Raw genomic sequence first — 26,810 nt, forward strand, 5'->3', positions numbered from 1 at the left:
TGCATGCAGGTCTTTCTAACATGAAGTAATGACACTTTTTCCAAACTGAAAAACAGTTAAGTCAGAAAATATGACAATAAATGCTGCATTGGTTTTCTGATTCTGTGGAGAGGAAAGATCTGATCAGCTCAATCTCAATGATTTTGTCACCACACAACTGAATTAATTACTTACAGGTCAAAATACCAGACATAAATGGCTGACTCAAGTGTCAACCTACTAAAGATTTGTACTTGGCACCATATAAAAGAAACAGACAGCTATTAAGGCTAACAGAAGAGCTGCAGTTTATCCAAAACAGCCAAAATTTTGTATTTATTTGTATTTAGCCAAAAAAATTGTATTTATCCAAAAATACAATTAGGTATTTCTTAACCTTATGGGAATTTTCCTCAGAAGCATCATTAACACAATTCTAGTTTACTGTTTAGAGAATGGTTAACATTTCGTTGTGTTTATGCTGTGAAGCTCTATTATGAACAACTAATTACATTTGTTAATATGGTAAGTATCATGTTTTAATGCAAACATTAAGACTAAAACATATTGCCAACTAGTACAATTTTTTTATTATATTGATGTGATCTTAATTATTTTTACCATGACAGGTTAGGTTAATCAGTCATAATTTATTTACCATGGTTCAAATTGTGTTGGCTTATCTTGTGGGTATACTCAAAATATTAAAGTCAAAACATAAAAATGTAGAATTTTTTAAGCTTTTTTTTAATGTCACAAAAAGAGTAGGCAAAATTTTCTAACCTTATTTTTTTTCCAAAACTAGTTGGCATCCAGTACCCATTCCACAAAGATTAGTTTAATCTCTAGGGCTTTTATTTACCAATCTGGGATCATGGATGTCATTACAAGGTTTAAATGTAATATTTGTAATCTTAAAAGTTTTACTCTGAAAAACGTAAGCCTATATTCTAGCACATCCATAACACAGTGGGGTAATTAGTTGCCAATCAAGCTGTCATCCCAATGATCCTCACTCAGTCTTTGCAAAACAAGTGGTGAAGGTCACTAACATTCAACTTCCTTGCTGCCTTGAGGTACCACCAACATGGATTATTCCACTTTCACTTTAGAGCAGATCTATTCAACAGCTCAGTATCAATGATAAAAACCTGTTTGCCTTTCAAAATCCATATACACCTTTGAACATGTACATTATACTGTTAAACTATAGGTGCTGTTCTCTTGTGTTTAAATTACATTCATGTAAAGTCTTTCTCCTTGGAAGATGCTGGAATATCAAAGTACTATTGTAATTTGCCCATCTTTATATTTCCATGATTGTTATTATGAATGTAATTTTTGTGTAACAAAGTGAATTTCTTTTGCTACACAGAAAACTCACAAAATTAATAAAATATGTCTACAGATATGATATATATATAATCCATTTATTACTGCACTTATCCATTTATTAGGCCTGAAACACAGAAATGAATGTTTGAGGATTTTTCCTTTCTTGCTTAAATAAATAACCTTGTAATCTAAGAACAATATTCCTAAAGAATTAAAACATGAATCTGGACATTGTGATCAAAATGCCTTAAATGTATATCACTAGACCAAAAACTCAATTTTAAAAATAGAAGATTGGCATATTTTAAACCCATCAAACAGCTTACATTTCTTTAAACGTATAAATGACATGTGCTTATATTTCATATATATATATATACACACACACACTTTAGTAAACAGATTATCAAATCTTAGCACAGAAGTTAAGTTCTAATAGTTTCTGACATACAGAAACAAAAGTAATCTGGAGTAAGATCTTTAGTCACAGTCAACAAGACTTCACAATGAAGAAAATTCACTGGCAAAGAGACAGAGTGCTCACTGCAAGAAATGAAATGAGGATATTTAACATATTATATAAACATGATTATTATCAGATGTAAATATTATATATTATGTTGGAAATAAGCATGATTATTATCAGATGTAAATATTATATATTATGTTGGAAATAAACATGATTATTATCAGATGTAAATATTATATATTATGTTGGAAATAAACATGATTATTATCAGATGTAAATATTATATATTATGTTGGAAAAATAGTCAAGTACAATTAAGGCTTAATTCTTTTTATATTGCCAATTTTCTCACATATTTCAATAAAATGTTTCACTATTATAATTTTTTCTTGTCACTTAGATACATAAATGAGTCTTGTGACTCCATGGAGGTCAAGAAAATAAATTATACTTGACAAGAAATTATATTCTTGCCTAATTCTTTATCCAAGTGTAAGCAAACAAAGTTTGCATGTGAAGTATATTCACAACTACTCTACTTGTATATAGAAGCTGTTGACTTCCCATTCCATAATGCAAAGCATATTTCCTTTAGTCTGTCATGAATTAATGCAAAAGCCATATATTTTCCATATACAAGCAGTAAAAGTCATGAGGATTAAAGATACCAAGAAGTTATATTCTTGATTTCATCCTTTATCTAAGTGTAAGCAAACAAAGTTTGCACGTGAAATATCTTCACTACGTGCATAAAATTTGTTTACTTACACGTGGATAAAGAATATAATTTCTTGTCGAGTATAATTTTACTTGTAACTAAGTGAAGAAATTTTATACAACTATCTCTGATCCAGAGTATTTTAATAATAATGTGATATACTTTTTTAATACTTATATATAGTTTCATTAATTAATTCAACTTTGGTAGCTTCCTGGATCTGGCTCTGACTAATTTAAGCAATACAGCTTCAAATCTGTAAATTATTGCAGACCTCTGGAACTACCTGCATTTTTATTTACTGCTATTTGGAATAAATGGTTATAATGATCCAAAAGCTGAGACCGTCTGTGAATACTATGGCATTCTATGCTTAACTCTAAGACTGCTAAAGCATACTGGCATTGATATTCTTTCCATTAATAAGAGTAAAACTTAATATAAGGAAATCTTTAATGTTTTCTGCCATGAACTTCCACAGTTGGGTACTAACAATGGCACTCTGTTTAATAATTTACTGAAGTCTCAAGGATACCCTAACAGGAGGGATCTTGGTTGGAGAACTGCATATGGTCACATTCCAGTAAATGTCATCAAACAGAGGTACTTTAGTACTGAAGATCCAGCCTGTGACATCTGTTGCAGATTGGAAATAGTAGAACATGCATTCTACAGCCTACCCTGCATATTTGTAACAGATTATGCAATGTTAAAAGTTTTTTTCACTATAAATTAAAGATACCAAGAAGTTATATTCTTGATTTCATCCTTTATCTAAGTGTAAGCAAACAAAGTTTGCACTTGAAATATCTTCACTACTTGTATATAGAAGCTAATGACTTCACATAATAATAACATATTAATTCCCTTAGTAGCCCACAATGCAAAGCACAACCTCTTTTGGATATGTGTAATGCATTATGGAAGGGACCACTGCAACAACAAGTAGCCCAGTTGTGGAGATATTTCACCCCAAAATGCAAAACCTTACATTTTTCCACATTAAATTGACATCCATTCTCCTTAGCCCAGTCCTCCAAATCATCCTGCAAAATTTTGACATCATGTGCATTCACTATTGCTCTACCCAACTTTGCATCATCAGCAAACAAATGAACAGTTCCTCTCAGATCCTTTCCTATATCGTTAATGAACAAATTAAACAGCAGTGGTCCAAGAACAGAACCCTGTGTGCCACTAGTCACATGGCGTCTTTTGGACTCTACTCCTGAATAAACTACTCTCTGATATCTCTCCAACAACCACCCTCCTATCCATCTCACCAACCCTATATCCATCCCCATATGCTGCAGTTTACTGATTAGAATTCCATGTGGTATCCTGTCTAAGGCCTTAGCAAGGTCCAGCTGAATCACTGCAAACCTATTACCCTTATGCAGTTCAGACGTCACTGTTTTATAAAATGTGAGTAAGTTACTGAGGCATGATCTACCCTTCACAAAACCATGCTGTCCCACATATATCCCATTTTCATCTATCCATTCCAGTATTTTCCTCTTGACTATCTTCTCCAAGATCCTGACAATGACTCTTGATATGCTGATCAGTCGGTAATTTGCAACAGCAATGTTGGAACCTCCTTTATGCAGCAGAACTATTTCCCCTCTTTCCATCCCCTCGGGTTCTAACCCAGACCCGAGACTCAAATTAAACAAAATGGTCAAGGGCACTGACAATTCTTTAGCCGCTTCATGTACGACATGAGCTGATATACTATCCAATCCCACAGATGTATTCACATTAAGGTTTTGTAATACACTATTCACCTCCACTTCATTCACCACAATTCCCATATAAGCTGTTGGTTCCTTCATTCCTGCAATATCACCACCTGGATGATATACTCTTGCAAAGTGCTCACTCAGTAATTCCACTATATCAACTGATTCTGTTACATCCCTACCATAGGCATTCTTTAAAATCATTCTGCCGTATACATTTTTTCTTTTACTTGCAACATATCGAAAAAACGGTTTGGGATTCTCTTTAGCTTGCATGGCTAATTTTCTTTCATAATCTGCTTTTACTTTTCTTACCACACTCATTACCCTTCTGGCCTGCGCTTTATACCGTTCATGTGACTGCAGGTCACCTTTCTCCTAAAATTCCCTCCACAGTTGTTTCCTTTTTTGCAGCTCAAGCTTAATGGTGTTATTCATCCATTTAACCCCTACTTGATTTACTATTTGGACTCTAGGTATACAGTCAGCCATTACCTCCTGCAAACACTCCTTAACCACCTCCCATGCACTATCGACATTCAGCCCTTGCAGTTTTACATGCCATGGCACTGAAGTAAGCAACTTACCAGCCCGGTAATTCCACATGTACCCTTTTTTAATTGAAAATTCTGCACATTTAGCTGCCTCCCAGGTCAGGACCCTATAATCATTCTCACCAATTGGTGGCAATGTGGTCATATTCATTACAGTCAAATTCTCAGATGCAATTACTAGGTCAAGCACTCTCAAGCCCCTAGTGTTTTCCATTACATGTTGTCGCAGATAGTTATCCCTTAACAACATAAAATCCAATTCCTTCCACCCATGTGTTCTCTCCTCCTTCAAATCAATGTTCCCATTGTTGAAATCCCCCATAATAATTACCCTCCTTCCACTCATTGCTTCTATTTGCTTATGCATATTATCTCCACCATCTATTCCATCACCTGGTTTATAGCAGCACCCAACTATATATTTTGTTCTGCTAGTCTCAATTTCACACTAAATAGCCTCAAATGTGCTCTTTTCACTATCCTGCAGTTCAACTTCTATTCTCCTTGGCTGCAGTTCATCAGCTATCATCAATAACACTCCCCCCCCATTTTATTCTCTCTGTCCCTCCCGAACACACTATACCCCCTCACATTCTATCCCACTAGCTATATCGTCTTCTGTCAGCCATGTTTCACTAATGCCCATAACCTGTGGCCAGGAAAAGTCAACGAAAGCCAAAAATTCTTCCTTCTTGTTCCTAATACTCCTGGCATTAGTATACATGAAATGCAGAAGCCCGTTAGTCCCACCCCTACATTGATGCCTTATACTAACTATCCCATTCTGATTTGTTGTCCTTCATACTAGCTTGGGTATATTATACACATTCATACACTCAACTGCCTCCCTGAAGTCTGCATATCCACTCCCCCCCCTTAATAACTCTAGTTTCCCTGAATCTGCACATCCACTTTCACTTCATTCAACAACACTGTTTCCAGTCTACTCACACCAAATCCATTCAGATGCAAACCATCCATCTTATATAAATCCTTTTGCCCATCAAACTCACTCCACACGTCCACAAACTCCACACCACCACTCCTGCATAACCTGCGCATAGAGTCATTTGCAATTATGGTCCTCCTTCTCAACTCTTCTCTGTCATACCATGGCAACAGACTTACTAACTTAACTCTCTCACTCTTTTCTTTTGCTACCTTTAGTAATTGTTTCAAGTCCTCTCTCATAGCAATTTTTTTTCCTTTTAAATCATTCTTTCACCCTCTGCTTTTGCGCTCTTATAGACTCACTTACATCCTTAATTTTCACACCCGGTAAGTATGATTTTAACAAACTCTCATCTATTACACCTCTTACTAAAGAATCACTGATTCTTTAGTTATCATGCCATGGATTCTGGAAATACTCCTGCCAAGTTTCTAGTTTGATCATATCGATTTTTGTTATTTTAAAATTTAAAATTATGATTTCAAGTGAACCATATCAGTGGCAAATTTTGATAAAACAAACACTTTTTTTTTTCCTGATCATCCACATTCATCGTTTTCCTTTATATACAAGTAACCTAGTCATGAAGTTACTTCATGTATAAACTTTCTTTGCTTACACTTGGATAAAGGGTTAAAGAAGAAGAAGAAGAATATAATTTCTTGGCATCTTTAATTTAATAACAATAATTCTTCACTAGCTTGATGGAACTTAATGAAATTTTGTATTTGCAAATGCCATCAAAATTATTCAAAAAACAGTAATACTTTCATTATTGTTATATTAAAAGCAATATTACTGTTCCCATTAAGAAAATCTTAGATCTACCATTTATGAGGGTGCAAGCAATTTCTAGTTGCACATGAAACTATTTAAAACAATCCTTTCTAAACAGACATTTATTGTTATGTTATTCACATATACAAGGAATTTAAAAATAAAATTGTATGTTGGAAACTAGATCAATTTGGGGTAAAAGTGATCTGTTAAATAATAGTTTCTCAATTATTTAACAGTTGTGAAGTTATTAAAAACTTCTAATATGTATAATTAATTGTCAATAAGCTTCTGTTGTGTAAAACTTTTACGTACCATTACCCCTGATGATGTAGGTCTTATGACGCATGAAACTTGTCAGGTCTTAATTAACTCTTTATATTAATATGTGGTCTCAATACCGAAAACTACCTACAGAACGAACTACTTACCCACAGAAACCTACGTTTATATCATACATTCTTTTTATTACTGTGAGATCTTTTCTGAGCTGAGACTCAAGTTGTACTATATAACAAGGACCAAGCCATTTCGGCAGAACACTCCTCTAAGCATATGTGCTGATATCTCATCAGTCCCTATTACCAAATTTTTATCCTGGTTACACAACAGCTCTAGTGTTCGTGCACCTCTTCATCCAGTAATGGTAGCACCGTGCACTATGTCACATATGTGATTGTCTGTGGAAATACTAGTGGTGGTGGTTGGCAGTAGATGGCGTTGGCATAGTTAGTGGATTGAGTGGCAGAGATAGAGTTGTACAGAGTTTGGTGTCCTCCCTCGATGAGTCCTTGGACTCCCTGGAGGTGTCAAATAATAATAATAATAATAATATACCAAGCTGAAATACTTCAGTGAAGTGAGCATTTATTATTTAAAAAAATCATATCTGCTTCTGATACCAGGATAAAGTCTGCATTCACTAAAGTTATTCTTCCGCATTCATTCTTTCCTTCTTTCTTTTTACTTGCAGAAAAACAATAGATTTTTTTTTGGGTGCTGCTGTTAGCCTGTGCACCCAGTTTCTTTTCATATTCCAACTTAGCTTTCATACAATGCTCGTAATATTTCTGACCTGAGCTTTATACATTTCATAACTCCTCTCACTCTTATTCTCATGATATTCCTTCCACATCAACTTCTACTTATGGATCTCTTGCTTAATAAGGTTTCACATTCATTTGACTCCTTCCCAATTTATTCTTTGAACTCTGGAAGCAGATTCAGATGCTGCCTCATTTAAGCATCTTATCAAAGCTTCCATGCATTGCTGATATCATGGAATCCAAAGATAGTATTCTCCTAAGTTTGTCATAATTTGCAGCTTTGTAGTTCAGTATATTATTATTATCAGAGACCTCCAGGGAGTCAAGGATTCATTGAGAATCCTTGACTGTTTCACTCACTCACTGCTCTGCGAGAGAAAAACCTAGCTCTTACTCCTATCTTGACTTAAGAAACTTAACTTCCATGAATACCTCATGTTCTCTCAACACCTTCCATTGCAAACGAGTCTATACATAAGCTGTGCAGAAGGAATGATGTAGAATTTGTGGATCTGTGATTGATGAAAAAGAAGGATTTGTACAATGCTGATGGACTGCATCTAAATGGTTTTGGTGTTAGGTGTCTGGAGAGAGCTTTGTTCACTGAGCATGCTGAAGCGCAAATTCAGGAAAACTTAAGAAATTAGGGTGGAAGCAGGAGAGTTTATGTGAAGGCACCCATGAGGCGAGTGAGTGTGAGAATGACAAAGTATGGAATCTAGTTTCTCAAGCAAAAATATTGAATAGGGTAGTCAATTCAGGTAGCAAAGGTGGGTGGGAGTGTAAAGGGATGCTGCAGTTTCTATATACTAATGCCAGACGTATCACGAACAAGAGGGAGGTTTTTGGCATTGGTTAGTGCAACCTCACCAAATGTTATAGGCATTAGTGAGACTTGGCTAACAGCAGATGTTATTACAAGGATAGAATGTGAAGAGTTTAGTATTTTCAGGGAAGACAGAGAAGACAGGATGGGGGAGGGGTACTGCTGACGATGGTGGATGAATTGCAGCCAGAAAGAATAGGAAATAGGTAGGAGGGTGGCTGTTCATTTGAAGCAGTCTAGTGTGATATCAAGGCCAGTAAGACAAAATATACAGTTGGTTGTTGCTATAGGTTCAGCAGATGATCTGGAAGATATGCATCATCAAATTAGTACAATGAGCACAGGTCGATTCATTACTATGAGACCTTCAGCTTTATTTATTTATTCATATGGGGGTTCACCCTATTCCTCTACCATCCCTTAGGACAGGTTGAGCCCTCCTAATGAGGGATTAAGTATGTATTTTAAGACTATAGATTCCACGCGCGCGCGCGTGTGTTCATTCGTTCACTGGCCAGTTTTGCTGTTCTGAGGGACGAAAAACCCGAGTTTCCAGGTGAAAAAACCCTGTACCTCATTATGAGACCAGCTAGCTCACCTTTAGTCGAAAGAGACCAGATAAAGGTTCCTCATGTCATAGACAGGAATCGAAATCAGGTCTTTCTGACTAAAGGGCTTCGTCTATACCGACTGAGCTACGGAGGCTTGGGGGACTTCAACTATGGAGATATAGACTGGAAGGAAGAAAGAGCATATGGCAAGTAATTATGTCTTAGTATAAATGGTATTTATACTAAGACATAATTACTTGAGGCAGCATGTCATGGAGGGACTAGGGTTGTGAGAGTACTGGACCTAGTCACAGGATCAGAAGAGCTATCCATAACTAAGGTGACCACATTGCCTCCGATTGATGAAAGTGATTGTGTGGTCTTGACTTGGGAGATCGTACAACATGAGGATTCAGTCAAGAAGCGGTATATGTGGAATAACAAAGCAGATTTTGAAAGATTTTCCACTTGATTATACTATAAATTAAAGATGCCAAGAAATTATATTCTCTAATTCTTTATCCAAGTGTAAGCAGACAAAGTTTGTGCATGAAGTAACTTCATGACTGGGCAACTTGTATACAGAGGCTAATGACTTCACATCACTTGCCTTAGTTATCCCATAATGCAAAGCACATATCCTTATGGACATGTATAATGCTATGCATTATGGGAAGAGTCACTACCCAGACTGGTTTTGACCTTTATTGAGGTCTCATCAGTGGGAGCCAGACCCAGAGGTGGTTATAGTATAAACAAGTGGAAAAACTTGCAACATCTATCTCTAATACAGAGCATTTTAGTACTAAGGTGTGACACCTTATGGCTACTTATATAAGGAAATATGATTTCTGCATTACAGTGGTATCTCGCTAATCCGAACTAATAAAAACCGTGATCGTTCGGATTAGCGAATTTCCTCCCAAGAGACAACAATAACTAGCATTTAAGACAAAAATAATCAGATTCTAATGGTACATCAATTTAATTCTGTAAATAAATGAAGTAACTGATAGAAAAAATGCTACTGTACTGTAATATAAAAATTAAAAAATAATACAGTACACAAGTTTATTTTAGAAAAAAATTTAGTTTGTGTACCTGTATTGTTGAGGATTCTGATTTAGTAAAATTGCATAGTTCAGTACATAACTTAATTTGCATACAAAATATCCCTTTCTTGTACACAACACAAAAAAAAAAAAAAAATTCACAAAATAACACTAAAAAAAAGTCACTGGTTTTCTTTTGCTTCTTGGAAGCTAAACTTTTTTTGAATGCTTCTCCTCGGAGCTGCATTAGCAATACAATTTTGTGGAATGGCGTATCATTCAGCTTAGCACATTCTATACACACATTAAAACTGTCAACTGCCTCGGCATGTTTTACTTTTTTTTTTCTTTGAGTTCTTTATTGTCATCATCGTCTTCTAATTCATTCTGTAGCGTCATATTTATAATTTTAACATCTGATTTGATTTCGAATTCACTTTCGGTTCTACTTGTAATCCATTCCTTAACATCTGTTTGTGAAATTTCAACATTTGGATTTATATTTTTAACCAAATTATGCATGTTTTTAATTTCCGCTTTTTGTGTATCACCGTAGTTATCTTGGTAAATTCTAGAAGGCCACAGTTTTATCCATGACTCTCGACAGCGGTGATTCATGCCGACAATATGTACAGTATAAAAAAGCAAACGTGAACACACAATAAATCAAAATAGGCCTACAACGTAACCGTACAATCGACAGTATGAAAAAAAAAATGTACTGTAATAATGGTTAAAATAATAATTATTAAATAAAAATAATAGTACACAAAATAATAATACGTAATAAAACTTTTTTTTTTCTTTCAAACCACAGTTCGGATTAGCAAGATACTACTGTACTTCAAACTTAGTATCACCTCTAGGTCTGACTCCCACTGATGAGATCTTAATAAAGGCTGAAACTGGTTTGGGCAGTGACTCTTCCCAACATGCACAGCATTATACATGTCCATAAGGATATGTGCTTTGCATTATGGGATACCATGGAAAGTGATGTGAAGTCATCAGCATCTATATGCAAGTTGCCCAGCCATGAAGTTACTTCCCGGGCAAACTTTGTTTGCTTACACTTGGATAAAGGATTAAACCAAGAATATAATTTCTTGGCATCCTTAATTTACAAGGTGCAATAATTTAATTCCCAGAACAGCCATGTAGTGTTGCCCATATGGTGATTTGGTTCAAGTCACGAGTAATCGTGTTTGTACATCTTTTAACTAATGTGTGTGTAAACTTCATGCCGATAAAGCCATTTGCTAGTTGGCTATTGCAAAAACAACAGCGATCTGCATGTAAACTTTGGCATAAAAATGTGTGATTGAAATTTGGGGCAGCATGTTAACATCAAATTTTGTGTGATAATTGGCAAAACTGCTACTGAAACGTTGGAGCTGTTGAAAATGGCATATGGTGTGGATGCTCTGAAAAAGTCAAGTGTCTTTGAGTGGCATAAAAGATTCAAAGGTTGCTGAGAAGATGTGAACGACAACCCCAGAAGTGAGCAACCAAAAACAAAAATGACGGATGCAAATGTGAACAGAGTGTGAGATTTGGTAAGGTCTGACAGACGGTTAAGTGTGTGATTAATGGCTGATGAATTGCAAATGAATCGAGAAAGGAAAAAAATACCTGAATTGTGGCCTGACAAGTGGATCATCCATCATGACAATGTGCCAAGCCATACCGTGCTCATCGTGAGAGAGTTTCTGGCCAAAAAATTGATTACTGAATTAGATCATCCTGCTCATTCACCTGACTTAGCTCCCTCTGATTTCTGGCTATTTGCAAAATTAAAGACTGCGCTAAAAGGATGAAGATTTTCTGACATCGCTGATATCCAACATAATATGATAAATAAACTCAAGAGTATTCAGGAAAAAGAGTTCCAAGCCTGTTTCCAAAAATGGAAACAGGTTTATACACTGATAAACCAGTGTATAAATGCACAAAGGGACTATACTTCGAAGGTGACAGTAGCCACTAATGTATAGTTCTGAATGTAGGATTTTTACAGGTGCATTCCAGGAATTAAATTGTCATGCCTCGTACAAGACAGGTGATTATGAGAGGCTTAAATCTGTGACAAGACACAAAACTCTGCAGGGTAAGTATTGTATGTCCACACTTCATAGAACTTACTTTGGCAGATTGCCAAGAATAGTTAATTTATGCTGAAGGGAAAGAAAAAATAAAGGATGTACGAATTGGTCACCAACACACAAAATCACATGCTTTATACGTAAATTGTCCAACACTGTTGTGCAAGCAAAACGGTTACCACTTTAAGAACTAGAATTTTTATAAAAGAAAAGTTGATTTTCCGACGTATAATAAAAAACACTCATATACCATGAAACGCATTGATTACCCTAATATCGGAATGGATTCTCCTTCTTTTGACATGCACAGAAATGTCAAAGGGTCTTGCATCTGCGGCCATACAGTATGTTCATAGTGCATCGCAGATAGTTAAAGGTCTAGAGGAAGCAATATTAAATTAAATACCTAAGGTGAGGAGTATTAATCTGGTAGGAATTAGATGGATGAGTAATATCATTAAGCATGAGCTGCAGAAGAAGAAAATGCTGTAGAGAGTACATAAAGAGAAAGGTGACCAGCATGGCATGAAAGGCAAAATCAGATTACGAGAAGAATCTAGATGAGCAGGCCAAAGGAAATCTCAAGGAGTTCTTTCATTATGTAGTAAGTAAGAGGAAGAATGACTATTGACGATTAACCTTAATGAGTGATGATGGTCACGAGGTGACAGAAGCACATAAAATAGTTGAATTAATGAGTAATCACCTTGCAGGAGTGTATCATCCTAGTGAGGTTATTGTTTTAACATATGTGACAGACACTAATGCAGAAACAGAGGTAGGATATTGCAGAATCTCAATGTAAATACAGTTGTGTGATTAGATGGGATATCGGCACTGGTTTTACAAGATTGTGCAAGGGAACCGGCAATGCCTCTGTCTGGGCTCTTTAATTTAAGTCTCAGCTCTGGTAGAGTTCCAAGGGAGTGGAAAGAGGGAAAAATAATTTCCTTTCATACGGGAGGCTCTAAGACTTCAGTAGCTAATTATAGGCCAACCAGTATCTCAGGTGTGGTTGTAAAAGCATTGGAAAAATTGGTCAAAAGGAGAATTCAAGAATGGGTGGATAAAAATATGATACTATGTGAGGGGCAACATGAATTTGTGAAGGGTCAGTCATGTCTTAGTAATGTACTGTTTTTTTTTTTTTTTTTTTTGTTATAATAGACTTCAATGTCTCTAAAATCTTCACTACCACACAAGAGATACCGAGTTGGCAGTTAGACAAAACAGTTTTTGCACCACCCTTGTATAATGGAAATATCATACATTTCTGTGCTGAGACTCAAGTTATACAAACATGTGAAATGCCTCAACGATTTGGTTGAACATTCTTTTAGCAAACGTGCTGATATTCCATCTGCTGTTCCTATTGACAAATTCTTGTTCAGGTTATGCAACAGTTCTTCAATCTCACTTTCATGCACCTCTAACTCTTCATCCAACGTAGTAATAGCACTGTGCACCATATCACATACACTTGGTTGATCGTTCTTAGCAAAGTGAGCAATCATTAATTGAAAATCTCATTAACTTTTGACACTAGAGTATCATCTGCATTCAGTAAAGTTATTCTTCCACATTCATTCTTTCTTTTTCTTGCAGCATAACAATAAAATTCTTTTGGATTACCAATTTCTTTTCATACTCCGATTTAGCACAATACTCATGAGTATAAGAGTGAGAGGAGTTATGGAATATGTAAAGCACACGATATTCTTTCCACATCTTCTTGTTGATTTCTTAATATAGTTGCACATCCATTTCGCTCCCAACCTATTTATTCTTCAAACACTAGGGATACATTCAGATACTGACTCACTTAAGCATTTTTTCAAAGATTCCCATGCACTGCTGAAATTTTTCCCATTCTGTAAATGATACCATGGAACCAAAGATAATATTCTTCTAAGTCGATCATAATTTCCATCTTTGTAGTTCAGCATTTAACCTGTTCTAATGGGAACATCAATATAATTAGATACTTACCAAGAAAGCACAGCATGATCATTGTCACCAACTGATGGTAAAATAGTAATATTGTTAACAGAAACCCCTTCTAATGCTATGAACAAATCTAACACACTTTGCCCTCGAGTTCCTTCTTTCATATGCCACCTGAAAAAGTTGTCTCACTACAGTTATATAAATTTCTCTTCATTCTTATCATGAGATTTTTCTCTTCTACCCAATCAATGTTTGGATAAAAGTCACCCATAATGATCACCTGCTTAGTACCTGTAAGGCTAAATTATCCCCCACAACTGAGCCACCAGGTCTGTAGCAACACTATATCATATATTTCATTTTGTTAACCTCCACTTCACACCAGATAATCTCAAACTCACTGCTACATAGCACATTCTTACCATCATTCTTTTCTTCCATTTCTACCCTAACTGGACTTACGATATCAGGTTTCACTAATGCCCTCGAGTTCCTTCTTTCATATGCCACCTGAAAAAGTTGTCTCACTACAGTTATATAAATTTCTCTTCATTCTTATCATGAGATTTTTCTCTTCTACTCAATCAATGTTTGGATAAAAGTCACCCATAATGATCACCTGCTTAGTACCTGTAAGGCTAAATTATCCCCCACAACTGAGCCACCAGGTCTGTAGCAACACTATATCATATATTTCATTTTGTTAACCTCCACTTCACACCAGATAGTCTCAAACTCACTGCTACATAGCACATTCTTACCATCATTCTTTTCTTTTATTTCTACCCTAACTGGACTTACGATATCAGGTTTCACTAATGCTGACAATTTTAGGCCACATCATAATCAATAAAGCAACAAATTACCATGTAGCCTATTGTTATAATTAGATATATTTGGTCTTGTTATAGAACTTTCCTTTATTCCTCCTCAGACAAACTCAAAAAGTCTGAACCCAAAGGGTATATTTTTGCTCCTTTGCCAGATACATAACCATGTTCAAAGCCATTCATATCTTTATCATGTTTGCATACATAGCTGAACTTTCACACACATTTTTCCCATTCCTCCATTGATGATCTAGTTTTCCTGATCCTCTGCATTAGGTCTCATCACAATAGGTAATTTTCCAGGCTCCTGATGCCAAATGAATTCAGGTGTGGGCTGTCCTTCTTATACAAATTTTTTTCTGGATCAAACACTCCCCACATCTAAATACTCACATCCATTTCTTATACAGTCTGCACATGGAATCATTTCTATCATTGCCTCCATCTGAACTCAGTATACTGTCACATCTCGGTAGCAATTACTCTCTCACATTTCTTTCTCGCTTCTTCCAACAGAACTTTCCCCCCTCTCTCTCTCTCTCATATTTGTCTCATACTATATAACCTGTCCTAATTGGAGCATCCATAAAGTGGCCACTTCTAAGGGCTGTTTTACCACCAACTAGTGATTAAACAGTCCTGAGAAGTGATTGTCCATGATTGTTTAACTACCAACTGGTGGTAAAACTGTTACACATCCTTGTCAGACACACCTTTTAATTCTACAATCAAAACACTCTTTGGTCTTGAGTTGCTGCACAGGCTGCTTGCAACAGCTCAAATTCTCCTTCATTCTTATCCTAAGTTTTCTCTGCAATCTGTTCAGTGTTTCATCATCATCAAATTCCTGATATATACCCTCAAGGGGGTGTACAGGATATGATAGTACTACATAAAAAATTTGCATCATTACTAGCTTCCTATCTACAATTTTACTCCAAACCAGTCTGTTAACTGTCAAGACTCCAACATTATCTTATATTATATATTCTATAGAAGATAGAAATATAAAGATCTTATATTTCTATCTTCTAAGGCACTTTTTAATGTATCAATCTACCTATATCTTGGTCTTCCACTGGGAATTTTTCCTACCAACCTGGCAGAGAACACTTGTTTTGCTAATCTTTCCTCTCACATTCTATTTAGTGAACATACCACCTGAGATTAGCTCTGCTAACATATTCCTGGATGCTGACAGTGTCAAGTTCTTTCCTACTATCCTCGTTTTTAATATATTGCCATTGATGCCATCTGTTCATGCACCTAATCTTTCTCAGGACTCATATCTGTGGTCTCTAGTATTTGGTCAAGTGTTTTACTTCTGACCCAGCTCTCAGATCCATTAGTTAAAATTGGCTTGAATACTGTCTTGTATACAGCTAATTTAGTCTTTTGGCTAAATTTCTCTCTTATTCCATATAAATTTATTCAATTGACTTCCTACCATACCAGATTTTGGTGATTCTGTTGTCTATTTCCATATTTGATTTACCATCTTCAATAAAAATGTGCCTAAGTAGCTGAAATTTTTACTTGTTCTATAAGTTCTTCGTTCACAATGCAGTTGAGACCCTGCCTATTTTCATTGTCTTTGTCTTTTTCATGCTGACCTTCATACCATATCTATTACAACAGTTATTCAATTTAGTCAGGGAATCTTGCAGACTTATATCGGATTTATTTAGAAGTACAACATCATCCGCATAAAGCCAAGAGCTGACATTAACATCTCCAATTTTGATATCATGTTTAATACCACTTTCCTTCATAATGTGATCCATATAGATAATGAATAACAGAGGGGATAATGTACATCCCTGTCTCACACCATATTTAACATTAAAACACCTTCCTGTACTTCCTTCAATTCTAACTGCTGACTTACAACTCAAATAAAGACAAAGTATTGCTTGATATAATGCCCCGCTGACACCATACAACTGTAGCGTTTTGAATAGCTTTTCTCTTGGCACCTTGTCATATGCCTTTTCCAGATCTACAAAACTTAAATACAGATCTTTGTTATATTCCCATGATTTCTCAACTATTTGTCGTAAAGTGAAACTCTGATCCTGACAGCCTCTGTTTGGTCTGAATCCAGCTTGTTCTTCACCAAGTTTCTCTTCCAAAATCCTTCTCAACCGTTTCTCAAGTATACTTGCATATATCTTACCAGGAACACAGAGTAGAGAAATACTTCTGTAATTCTCACAGTCAGTTTTATTTCTCTTTTTATAATAGGGTACTATGAGAGCTCTACTCCAATCATCTGGAATTCATTCCTCTGTCCAGGCCTTCTGAACTATGCAGTGCTGCACTGTAAGATTTTCATACTCCCATACTTGAGCATTTCTGGTCTAAAGTATGGACCTTCTTAATATGATCTACTCCTGCTGCCTTTCCACATTTCAGGCTTTTGATGGCTTTTTCTACTTCAAGTATGGATATGGATTCCTGACTGCATGCCTGGTCAGTGTTTTTTACCACTGTGCTGTCATGACTGCTTGTTTCATTTAGCAATTTTTTGAAGTAATTACTCCATACTTCAAAGATATCTTTTTCTCCAGTTTTCATGTCACCTTTATCATCTCTAATTCCTTTTACAGCACTCTTTCCTCCATTTGTGAGTTTCTTTAACAACCTCCAGAATATCTTGCCACCTTGTTGATATTTATTTACTATGTTCTTACCAGTCTTCCCATGACTTTTGTTTAGCTAATTTTGCCAGGAACTTTTGATATGCTTTCTTCTTTTCTATCACTGTTTCTTTAACTTCCTGTGTCCACCATGGAGTTCTGATTTTTCTATCCTTACAGACAACCTCACCACATGCTTCTCTGGATGAATCAATCAGTGTTTTCTTCAGGGCTTGCCTCTGAATCTCCAAGGTTTGGTTCTTGTTCTCAAACTCTTTAATTTTTTTTCTTCAATTATGTTTGTGTATTTTAGTCTACAGTTCACATCTGAGAGCTGCTCAACTTTTATTTGCTTTAAAACTTTCTTACATGTTATTCTTTTCAATATGAAATTCAATTTTATCCTGCTCAAGATTAAATGGTGATCACTTCCAATTTCAAATCCTCTCTACACTCTGGTGTCCTGCACCAGGGAGAAATCATCACTATCAACAATAGCATAGTCAATGAGACTTTTCTTATTTTTTGCCTCTTCCCTCCATGTGAATTTGGGAACATTTTTATGTTGGAACATTCTGTTAGTAATAACCAGTCCATGTCCTGAGCAAAAATCCTACAGGTATTTGCCATTATTATTAGCTTTGCTCTTTTCTTCAAATTTTCCAATATATTTTTTTATGTCTGACAATCATTTCCTACTCTGCTATTTAGATCCCCAACAAGGACCAACTTTTTCTTTTTCATTGTGCCAGTTGCGTTCTCTAAAGCCTCAAAAAATTCCTCCATTTCTATGAACCTTCTGTGGGACCATAGGCAAAAATAAGTCTCATTGTCCAGTTACTCATTCTCATATTTGCCCACATCACTCTACTTGAGACTGCCTGCCATTCGAGAAGACTAGCCTTGTATTTAGTGTTGAATACAATGGCTACTCCTTTTCCTTGATTGTCATTGCCTGAATATAACATTTTATATTTACTGCTCAGAAAGATCTCACCAGTTTTTGCCTTTTTTGTTTTAGTCATCCATATTATGTCGATCTGATCTGGCTTATCCAATTCCTCAGCTAGTTCTATTTCTTTGCCATTCAGGCTTCTTATGTTGACAGTACCAATCTTGAACTCTTGTGATGGGTTGGTTTTAGGATTTGTTTTAGTAGCTGACTTTTCACTGTTTGCCCTGGTACCCTGGTGAAAACAATGGGGGGGGGGCCTTGTTTAACTGGATGATGATGATGATCCAGCCGACATGAAATTCTGTCATGTTGTACCATCATTTTTTATTTTGGTTTAAGCCAATAAGAATACAATTTAGTCGGCTAAATCCCAAATTGCCAGTCCATCCTCATTCATTCAGTATCCAGGTAGATACCTAACAGGGTGCACACAAGAAGGTGAGGATTGGACATTAGGTCAGAAGCCCTGACCGGTTGTCCCCATTCCTTTAAAGGCTAAGTGGATCACTTTGGCAACTGGTATAGGTAAAGACCCTTTGGCAACTGGTATAGGTAAATATGACTTCTCCATTACCTTCACCTTAGTATCACCACCTCTGGGTCTGGCTCCCACTGATGAGACCTCAATAAAGGTCGAAAATGGTCTGGGTAATGGCCTTTCCCTTAATGCATAGCATTATACATGTCTGCAAGGAGATGTGCTTTGCATTATGGGAGATACTAAGGCAAGTGATGAGGACTAATACCACCTTTATCACAAGTTGCGCTAGTCCTGAACTTACTTCAGGAGCAAACTTTGTTTGCCAACACTTGGATAAAGAATAAAACCCAATATATAATTAAACACTGAATTGAAATTAGAAGAATTTCTATACAGAATTGTGGTCAGATAAATATTTTATAAAAGATAACTGGCAAACATTTAATGAAAATGAAATAACTAAAGAAGAAGAAGAAGAAGAAAAAATCAGCCTGAAAGAAAAGAGAAATGGAAAATCACCTGGAGATAAGTTAGGTTCAGAATTACATAAATATGCAGGAATAAGATTTTTTTTTTAAATAAAATCTATTCAACAAATAACCCACCAGGAAAGGATTTTCATCAAGTAACCCACCAACAGAATGGAAAAAAGCAATAGTGATCCCTATCTTTAAAAAAGATAGTAGAGATGATCCTAAAAATTATAGAGGTATAAGTATTCTAAGGAGCCTCAGTAAACCAGTCAGTATAGACAAAGCCCTTTGGTCAGAGAGACCTGGGTTCGATTCCATCAGTAATGTGAAGAACCTTTAGCTGGTCTCTTTTGACTAAAGGTGAGTTAACCAGTGGTGGTGGAGGGTTTTTTCTCCATTTACTCAAGCTTTTCATCCCTCAAAACAGACAAACTGGTCCCAGGAACACATGGCTGCTACAGTCATAAATTATACTACGCCAAGGAAGGTAATGGTAATAATCGCTCATAATCATCTCCCTAGTATGGTAGCATGTAGCTACCCCTACCAGCTGTAAGGCTGAAGAAACAGACTAGGATAGGAAGTATTCTAAATTCCTGTTATAAAATATATAGCAGAATATTTAATAACAAACTAATAAAATATTCTGAAAGCTTTATTTTAGAAGTACAAAATAGATTTAGAAAAGAACAGAACGATCATGTATAGACCCAGTTTTTTGCCTAAAATGAATAATAGAGAAAAGAAGAGAATACAATTTAGAAACACATATCACATTCATTGACTTTGAAAAAGCATTTGATAAAGTTAAAAGACATTTTTTATTTAACATATTAAAAAATATAAATTTTATTTTTATTTATTTTTTTATTTTATCATGCCAGCTGGGGCGTCGCCTGGTTAAACAAGGCCCCCCCCATTGTTTTCGTCAGGGAACCAGAGTGAACAGCGAAAAGTCAGCTACTGGAACGAATCTGAAAACAAACCCAACTCAACATCACCAGAGTTAAAGATCGGTACTATCAACATAAGAAGCCTGAATGGCAAAGAAATGGAGCTAGCTGAGGAATTAGATAAGTATACCAGATAGACATAATAGGGGTGACTGAAACAAAAAAGACAAAACTGGTGAGATCTTTCTTAGCAATAAATCCAAAATGATATATTCAGGCAATGACAATCAAGGAAAAGAAGGAGTAGCCATATTATTCAACACAAAATATGAGGCTAATCTTCTTGAATGACAGTCAGTCTCAAGTAGAGTAATGTGGGCAAATATGAGAATGGGGAACTGGACAATGAGACTTATTTGTGCCTAAGGTCCCACAGAAAGTTCTACTATGGTAGAAGTGGAGAAATTTTTTGAGGCTTTAGAAAAAGCAACTGACACAATGAAAAAGGAAAAGTTGGTCCTTGTTGGGGATCTAAATAGCAAAGTAGGAAATGATTGTGAGACATACAAAAATATATTGGGAAAATGTGGATAAAAGAGCAAAGCTAATAATAATGGCAAATACCTGTTGGATTTCTGCTCAGGACATGGACTGGTTATTACTAACACAATGTTCCAACATAAAAGTGTGCACAAATTCACACGGAGAGAAGAGGCAAGGAATAAGAAAAGTCTCATTGACTATGTTATTGTTGATATTGATGTTTTCTCCCTGGTGCAGGACACCACAGTGTACAGAAGATTCGAAATTGGAAGTGATCACTATTTAGTCTTGAGCAGGATAAAATTGAATTTCATATTGAAAAGAATAACATGTAAGAAAGTTTTAAAGCGAATAAAAGTTGAGAAGCTCTCAGATGTGAACTTTAGACTAAAATACACAAACATTATTCAAGAAAAAATGAAAGAGTTTGAGAACAGGAATCAAACCTTGGAGATTCAGTGGCAAACTCTGAAGAAAACATTGATTGATTCTGCCAGCGAGGCATGTGGTGAGGTTGTCTGCAAGGATAAAAAAATCAGAACTCCCTGGTGGACACAGGAAGTTAAAGAGGCAGTGAAGGAAAAGAAGAAAGCATATCAAAAGTTCCTGTCAAATAAGTCAGCTTGTGCTCTTAGAGAATACAGAGACAAATGCAAGAATGCTAAACACTGTGTAAAACTAGCTAAACAAAAGTCATGGGAGGACTTTGGCAAGAATATAGCAAATAAATATCAAGAAGGTGGAAAAATATTCTGGAGGTTGTTGAAGAAGCTTAGGAATGGAGGAAAGAGTGCTGTAAAAGGAGTTAGAGATGATAAAGGTGACATGAAAACGGAAGAAAAGTATATCCTTGAAGTATGGAATAATTACTTTGAAAAACTGCTGAATGAAACAAGCAGTCATGACAGCACAGTGGTAAAAAACACTGACCAGGCATGCAGTCAGGAATACATATCCATACTTGAAGTAGAAAAAGCCATCAAAGGCTTGAAATGTGGAAAGGCAGCAGGAGTAGATGATATTCGACCAGAAATGCTGAAGTATGGTGGTATAAGAGTCTTACAGTGGCTGCACTGCATAGTTCAGAAAGCCTGGACAGAGGGATGAATTCCCGATGACTGGAGTAGAGCTCTCATAGTACCCATATATAAAAATGGAAATAAAACTGAATGTGAGAATTATAGAGGTATTTCTTTACTGAGTGTTCCTGGCAAGATCTATGCAAGTATACTTGAGAAACGGTTGAGAAGAATTGTGGAAGAAAAGCTTGGTGAAGAACAAGCTGGATTCAGGCCAAATAGAGGCTGTCAGGATCAGATCTTCACTTTACGACAAACAGTTGAGAAAGCATGGGAATATAACAGAGATCTGTATTTAAGTTTTGTTGATTTGGAAAAGGCATATGACAAGGTGCCAAGAGAGAAGCTATTCAATACGCTACAGTTATATGGTGTCAATGGGGCATAATATCAAGCAGGAAAAGCAGGAATTGAAGGAAGTACAAGAAGATGGTTTAATGTTAAATCTGGTGTGAGACAGGGATGTACATTATCCCCTCTGTTATTCATTATCTATATGGATCACATTATGAAGGAAAGTGGTATTAAACATGATATCAAAATTGGAGATGTTAATGTCAGCTCTTTGCTTTATGTGGATGATGTTATACTTCCAAATAAATCTGCTACAAGTCTGCAAGATTCTCTGACTAAATTGAATAGCTGTTGTAATAGATATGGTATGAAGGTCAGCAATAAAAAAAGACAAAGACAATGAAAATAATCAGAATCATTGAAAATGTCAACTGTGTTGTGAATGGAGAACCTGTGGAACAAGTGAAACATTTCAGCTACTTAGGCATGATTTTTACTGAAGATGGTAAATTAAATATAGAAATAGACAACAGAATCAGCAAAGCTGGTATGGTAGGAAGTCAATTGAATAAATTCATATGGAATAAGAGAGAAATTAGTTGGAACACTAAATTAGCTGTATACAAGACAGTGTTCAAACCAGTTTTAACTTATGGATCTGAGAGCTGGGTCAGAAGTAAAACACTTGACCAAAGACTAGAGACTGCAGATATGAGCGTCCTGAGAAAGATTAGAGGCATGAACAGATGGCAGCAATGGCAATATCATATTAAAAATGAGATTTTAGGAAAGAACTTGACATTGTCAACATCCAGGAATGTGTTAGCAGAGCTAATCTCAGGTGGTATGATCACTTAAACAGAATGGGCAAAGAAAGATTAGCAAAACAAGTGTTCTCTGCCAGGTTGGCAGCAAAACGACCCAGAGGAAGACCAAGATATAGGTGGATTGATACGGTACAAAGTGCCTTAGATGATAGAAATATAAGATCTAATAATGTTGGAGTCTTGACAAGTAACAGACTGATTTGGAGGAAAATTATAGATAGGAAGTTAGTAATGATGTAATTTTTTTCATGTAGTACTATCACATCCTGTACATCCCTTGAGGGTACGTGGCAGGAATTTGATGATGATGATGAGGATGAAAATTATAAATACCAAATAATATTCAAAAAGCTATTCATAAGTATATATGAAAATAATCAAATACGAATAAGATTAAATTATCAACTATCACATCTGAGAGAGATAAATGAAGGAGTCCAAAAGGGATGTCCCCTTTCAGCAATTCTTTTTAACACGTTCGCTGCCAACTACGAGTATACTCGTAGTTGGTAAACCAGCTACAAGTATACTCGTATGACGCTTACCGCTGGCAACGAGATTACTGTACTGACCTTGAAGAAGTGAAAATGCTTGGCTTGTGGAGCCAGCATCAAAACTGTGTATTCTCATAGATAGCATATGCTCTGCACAAGCCAACTACGAGTATACTTGTATGACGATTACCGCCGGCACCGAGATTACCGTAATGACCTTGAAGAAGTGAAATTGCTTGGTGTAAGGGAACAGACTATGCTGAAGTAGTGTGGCAGCAAACGTGTTAATATTTATCTAAACGAAATAATAATAAAATGGAATAAAAATTTCCATCAAGGTATTAAACTTTCTCCTACTGTGAGCTTAAACACTCTCCTTTTTGCTGATGATCAAATAATTATAAATTATGAAGATAACATACAGAAAGATATTTTAAATTTAAATGAGATAGCCAAAGATTACGAAAAAATAATATCAACAAAAAAATTAAAAAAACAATGGCCTTTAACCTCCCTACTGGCCAAGGTGGACGAAATAGTGAGACCAAATTGCACTTCTTATCCATATTGTTCAACGGGTTTTACAGATTCATATCCAGATTTAACTGGATGTCTATAGACGTCATGGCCAGTTTTTTTTTTTTGTTGGAAGGGGGGGGGGGGTTTGAAGAACAAGATTCAATAAGAACTAAAATAGTAATAGATAACAAGATTTCAGAACAGGCAAATTAATTTAACTACCTAGGATGTATGATCACATATGAAAATGAAAAAGATATAAACCTAAGAATTGCAAAATATTTAAAAATAACAGATGTAATTAACCCTATATTTAAATCTAATCTAGTTAAAAAACAAACCAGACTAAAAGTATATAATACATTAGCCCTATCAGTCCTATTGTATGGAAGTAAAATCTGGACAATAAAACAAAAAGACAAAGATAAATAGCTGAAATGAAGTTTGAGAAAAACTGCAAAGTATACTCTATTCAATCACAAAAGAAATGAAGAAATTATGAAAGAATTAAATCAGGAATCAGTAATAGAAAAAAATTAAAAAACAAACATAAATGGATAGATTACGTTGCAAGAATGAAAACGGAAAGATTACCAAAACAAGATTTACATCAAACCATTAGGAAAAAGAAAACCAGGACGTCCTCTAAAGAGATTCAATGATGACTTCTAAGGCTGGAACAGGCCACTCTAGGCCTAAATCCTTGAAAAGCATGAATGTCTTTAGTTGTTTATGCTCATCTTTAAGTTTAACATAATGAAAACAGTACAATTAAATAACAGATTTAATAGTCTAAAAATTAAAGATTAAAGATGCCAAGAAACTATATTCCTAGTTTAATCCTGCAAAGTGTAAACAAACAAAGTTTGTGCATGAAGTATCTCCACAACTGGGCATATAGAGGCTAATGCAGTGGTTCCCAAACTTTTTCGGTTCACGGTGCCCCTAGCGTATCAGGATTTTTGCACGGCACCCAAAGTCAGAACACAGGCCTGCCTAACAGTTGCAGTGAACAGTTGGTGTGATTAGGTTGGTTAAGTTAAAAAAATAAATGAAACACGTATTTCAAATTCACAAAAACAATTTATGTAACAAGTATTAAATAAGTACATATTTTGAACAATCAAATCATTGAATAAATAAATCTTAATTAGTGCAGTGCACTAACTAACCAAACTGTGTGCTGCAGCACTCCATGGTGCTGTAGCTCACAGTTTGGGAACCACTGGGCTAATGAATGCACGTCAGTTGCCTGTGTTTGGATAATTTAAATCACCCATAATAATTACTTATATAATAATCATCAGGTTAATTTGGTGATGCATTTCTTCTTCCCCAGTAAATGAACCATTGGGTCTGTAGCAACACTTCACAATTTATTTCATCCTGTTAGCCATCACCAGACACCTAAAACTCACTGCTAAAGGAGACTATGTTATTTTCTTATTATTACTTTATTAATTATTGCCTAAATGTATTCATGTCATCTGATTCTCTCCTATCTCTTCTATGATTCTTAAAAATACTATATGTTTGCACTTGATTCCAGTTACAACATCTGACTTTGAGAGCCAGGTTTTAGTAATGCCGCACTGTATTCACTAAAGTAAGAAACTCAACCACTTTGTTTCTAATGTTCCTGGCATTTGTGTATAGACATAAAAAGTTACCTACTTGCTTTTTTTTGTAAACTTACATGTGCAGCCTACTTGGACAGTTGGGGAACTTTCTCTTTTCCATTCTGAGATATGCTTGAAATGCCTGAACAAAGTATAGTCTGCCCCTTCACCAGATTCATAATCATGCTCCTTGATACTTATATCACTATTACATCTGCATACCCTAGCTGAACCTACACACCCCCACACACATATTCTCAGCATTCGTTCCAAGATGATGTGGTTTTCCCCAACTCGCTGCATTAGGTCTCACTCCAATAAATAATTGGAATGAGAAGGCATGGTCAGAAGACTGAATCCTGGATGATTGAAGTAGATCTCATATCCTTTCTATAAAAAGGGAAATAAAACACTTAATGAGAGAACAGAGGAAGTGGAAAAAATTTTTCCTACTGAATGTTTCAGGAAGATTTATGCACATCTAGTTGCACACTTGGAAAATTGCAGAAGAGAAACTTAGACGAAAAGTTGGGTTCAGTCCAAATGGGCACTTTCAGGATCAGATTTTCATTTTAAGACAGACAGCTAAGAATCATAAGAATATAATGTTGATTTGTATTTGCACTTTTGCATTACCCTGTCATATGCTCAGAAAAGTATACTTAAGAGGCTAAGAAAAACTGTACAAGAGAAAACTAGGTTCAGGGCAAATGGGGATTATCCAAATCAAATTTTCACTTTAAGACAAATAGCTGAGACATTATAGGAATTCAACAAGGATCTGTACAAGGTTTGTAGATCAGCATATGACAAGGTACTAAGAGAAAAGGTGTTCAGAACTCTACAATTATATGATGTAAATGCAGGGCTGTCGCCAGATTAGATCGCAATCTGAGGCAAACGATTAAATACCACCCCTGATGGATTATAAGACAAAAATATAAGAAAATCTCCAATTGCTATTTTGTTTTTATTACAAGAGAAACATTAATACAAACTGATTACATAATAATATTAATTAAATGTTTGCTCTATGGGGATGTCGCACAATAAAACTGTTTATAAGCTCTTCTAAATTTAAATTATAAGCTATTTCCACCTCTATCGATATAGT

The 26,810-nt window shown here is 35.6% G+C and overlaps 1 protein-coding gene across 1 annotated transcript in view; it reads right to left on the reverse strand.

The window, feature by feature from the left end:
• Window positions 1-705: 705 nt before the first annotated feature.
• Window positions 706-26,810, reverse strand: part of LOC150100952 (uncharacterized protein ZK1073.1-like) — a 355,092-nt gene continuing 328,987 nt past the window's right edge. Inside the window, exon 13 of the mRNA XM_090401442.1 lies at window positions 706-1,857. Within this exon, the coding sequence (XP_090257568.1) occupies window positions 1,832-1,857 (26 nt within the window). The 3' untranslated portion in view covers window positions 706-1,831. The remainder of the gene's footprint in view (window positions 1,858-26,810) is intronic.

This window comes from Typopeltis vanoorti, chromosome 12 (assembly GCF_054136105.1).
Source record: "Typopeltis vanoorti isolate ZY-2024b chromosome 12, IOZ_Tvanoo_1.0, whole genome shotgun sequence".
Classification (NCBI taxonomy): Eukaryota; Metazoa; Arthropoda; class Arachnida; order Uropygi; family Thelyphonidae; genus Typopeltis; species Typopeltis vanoorti.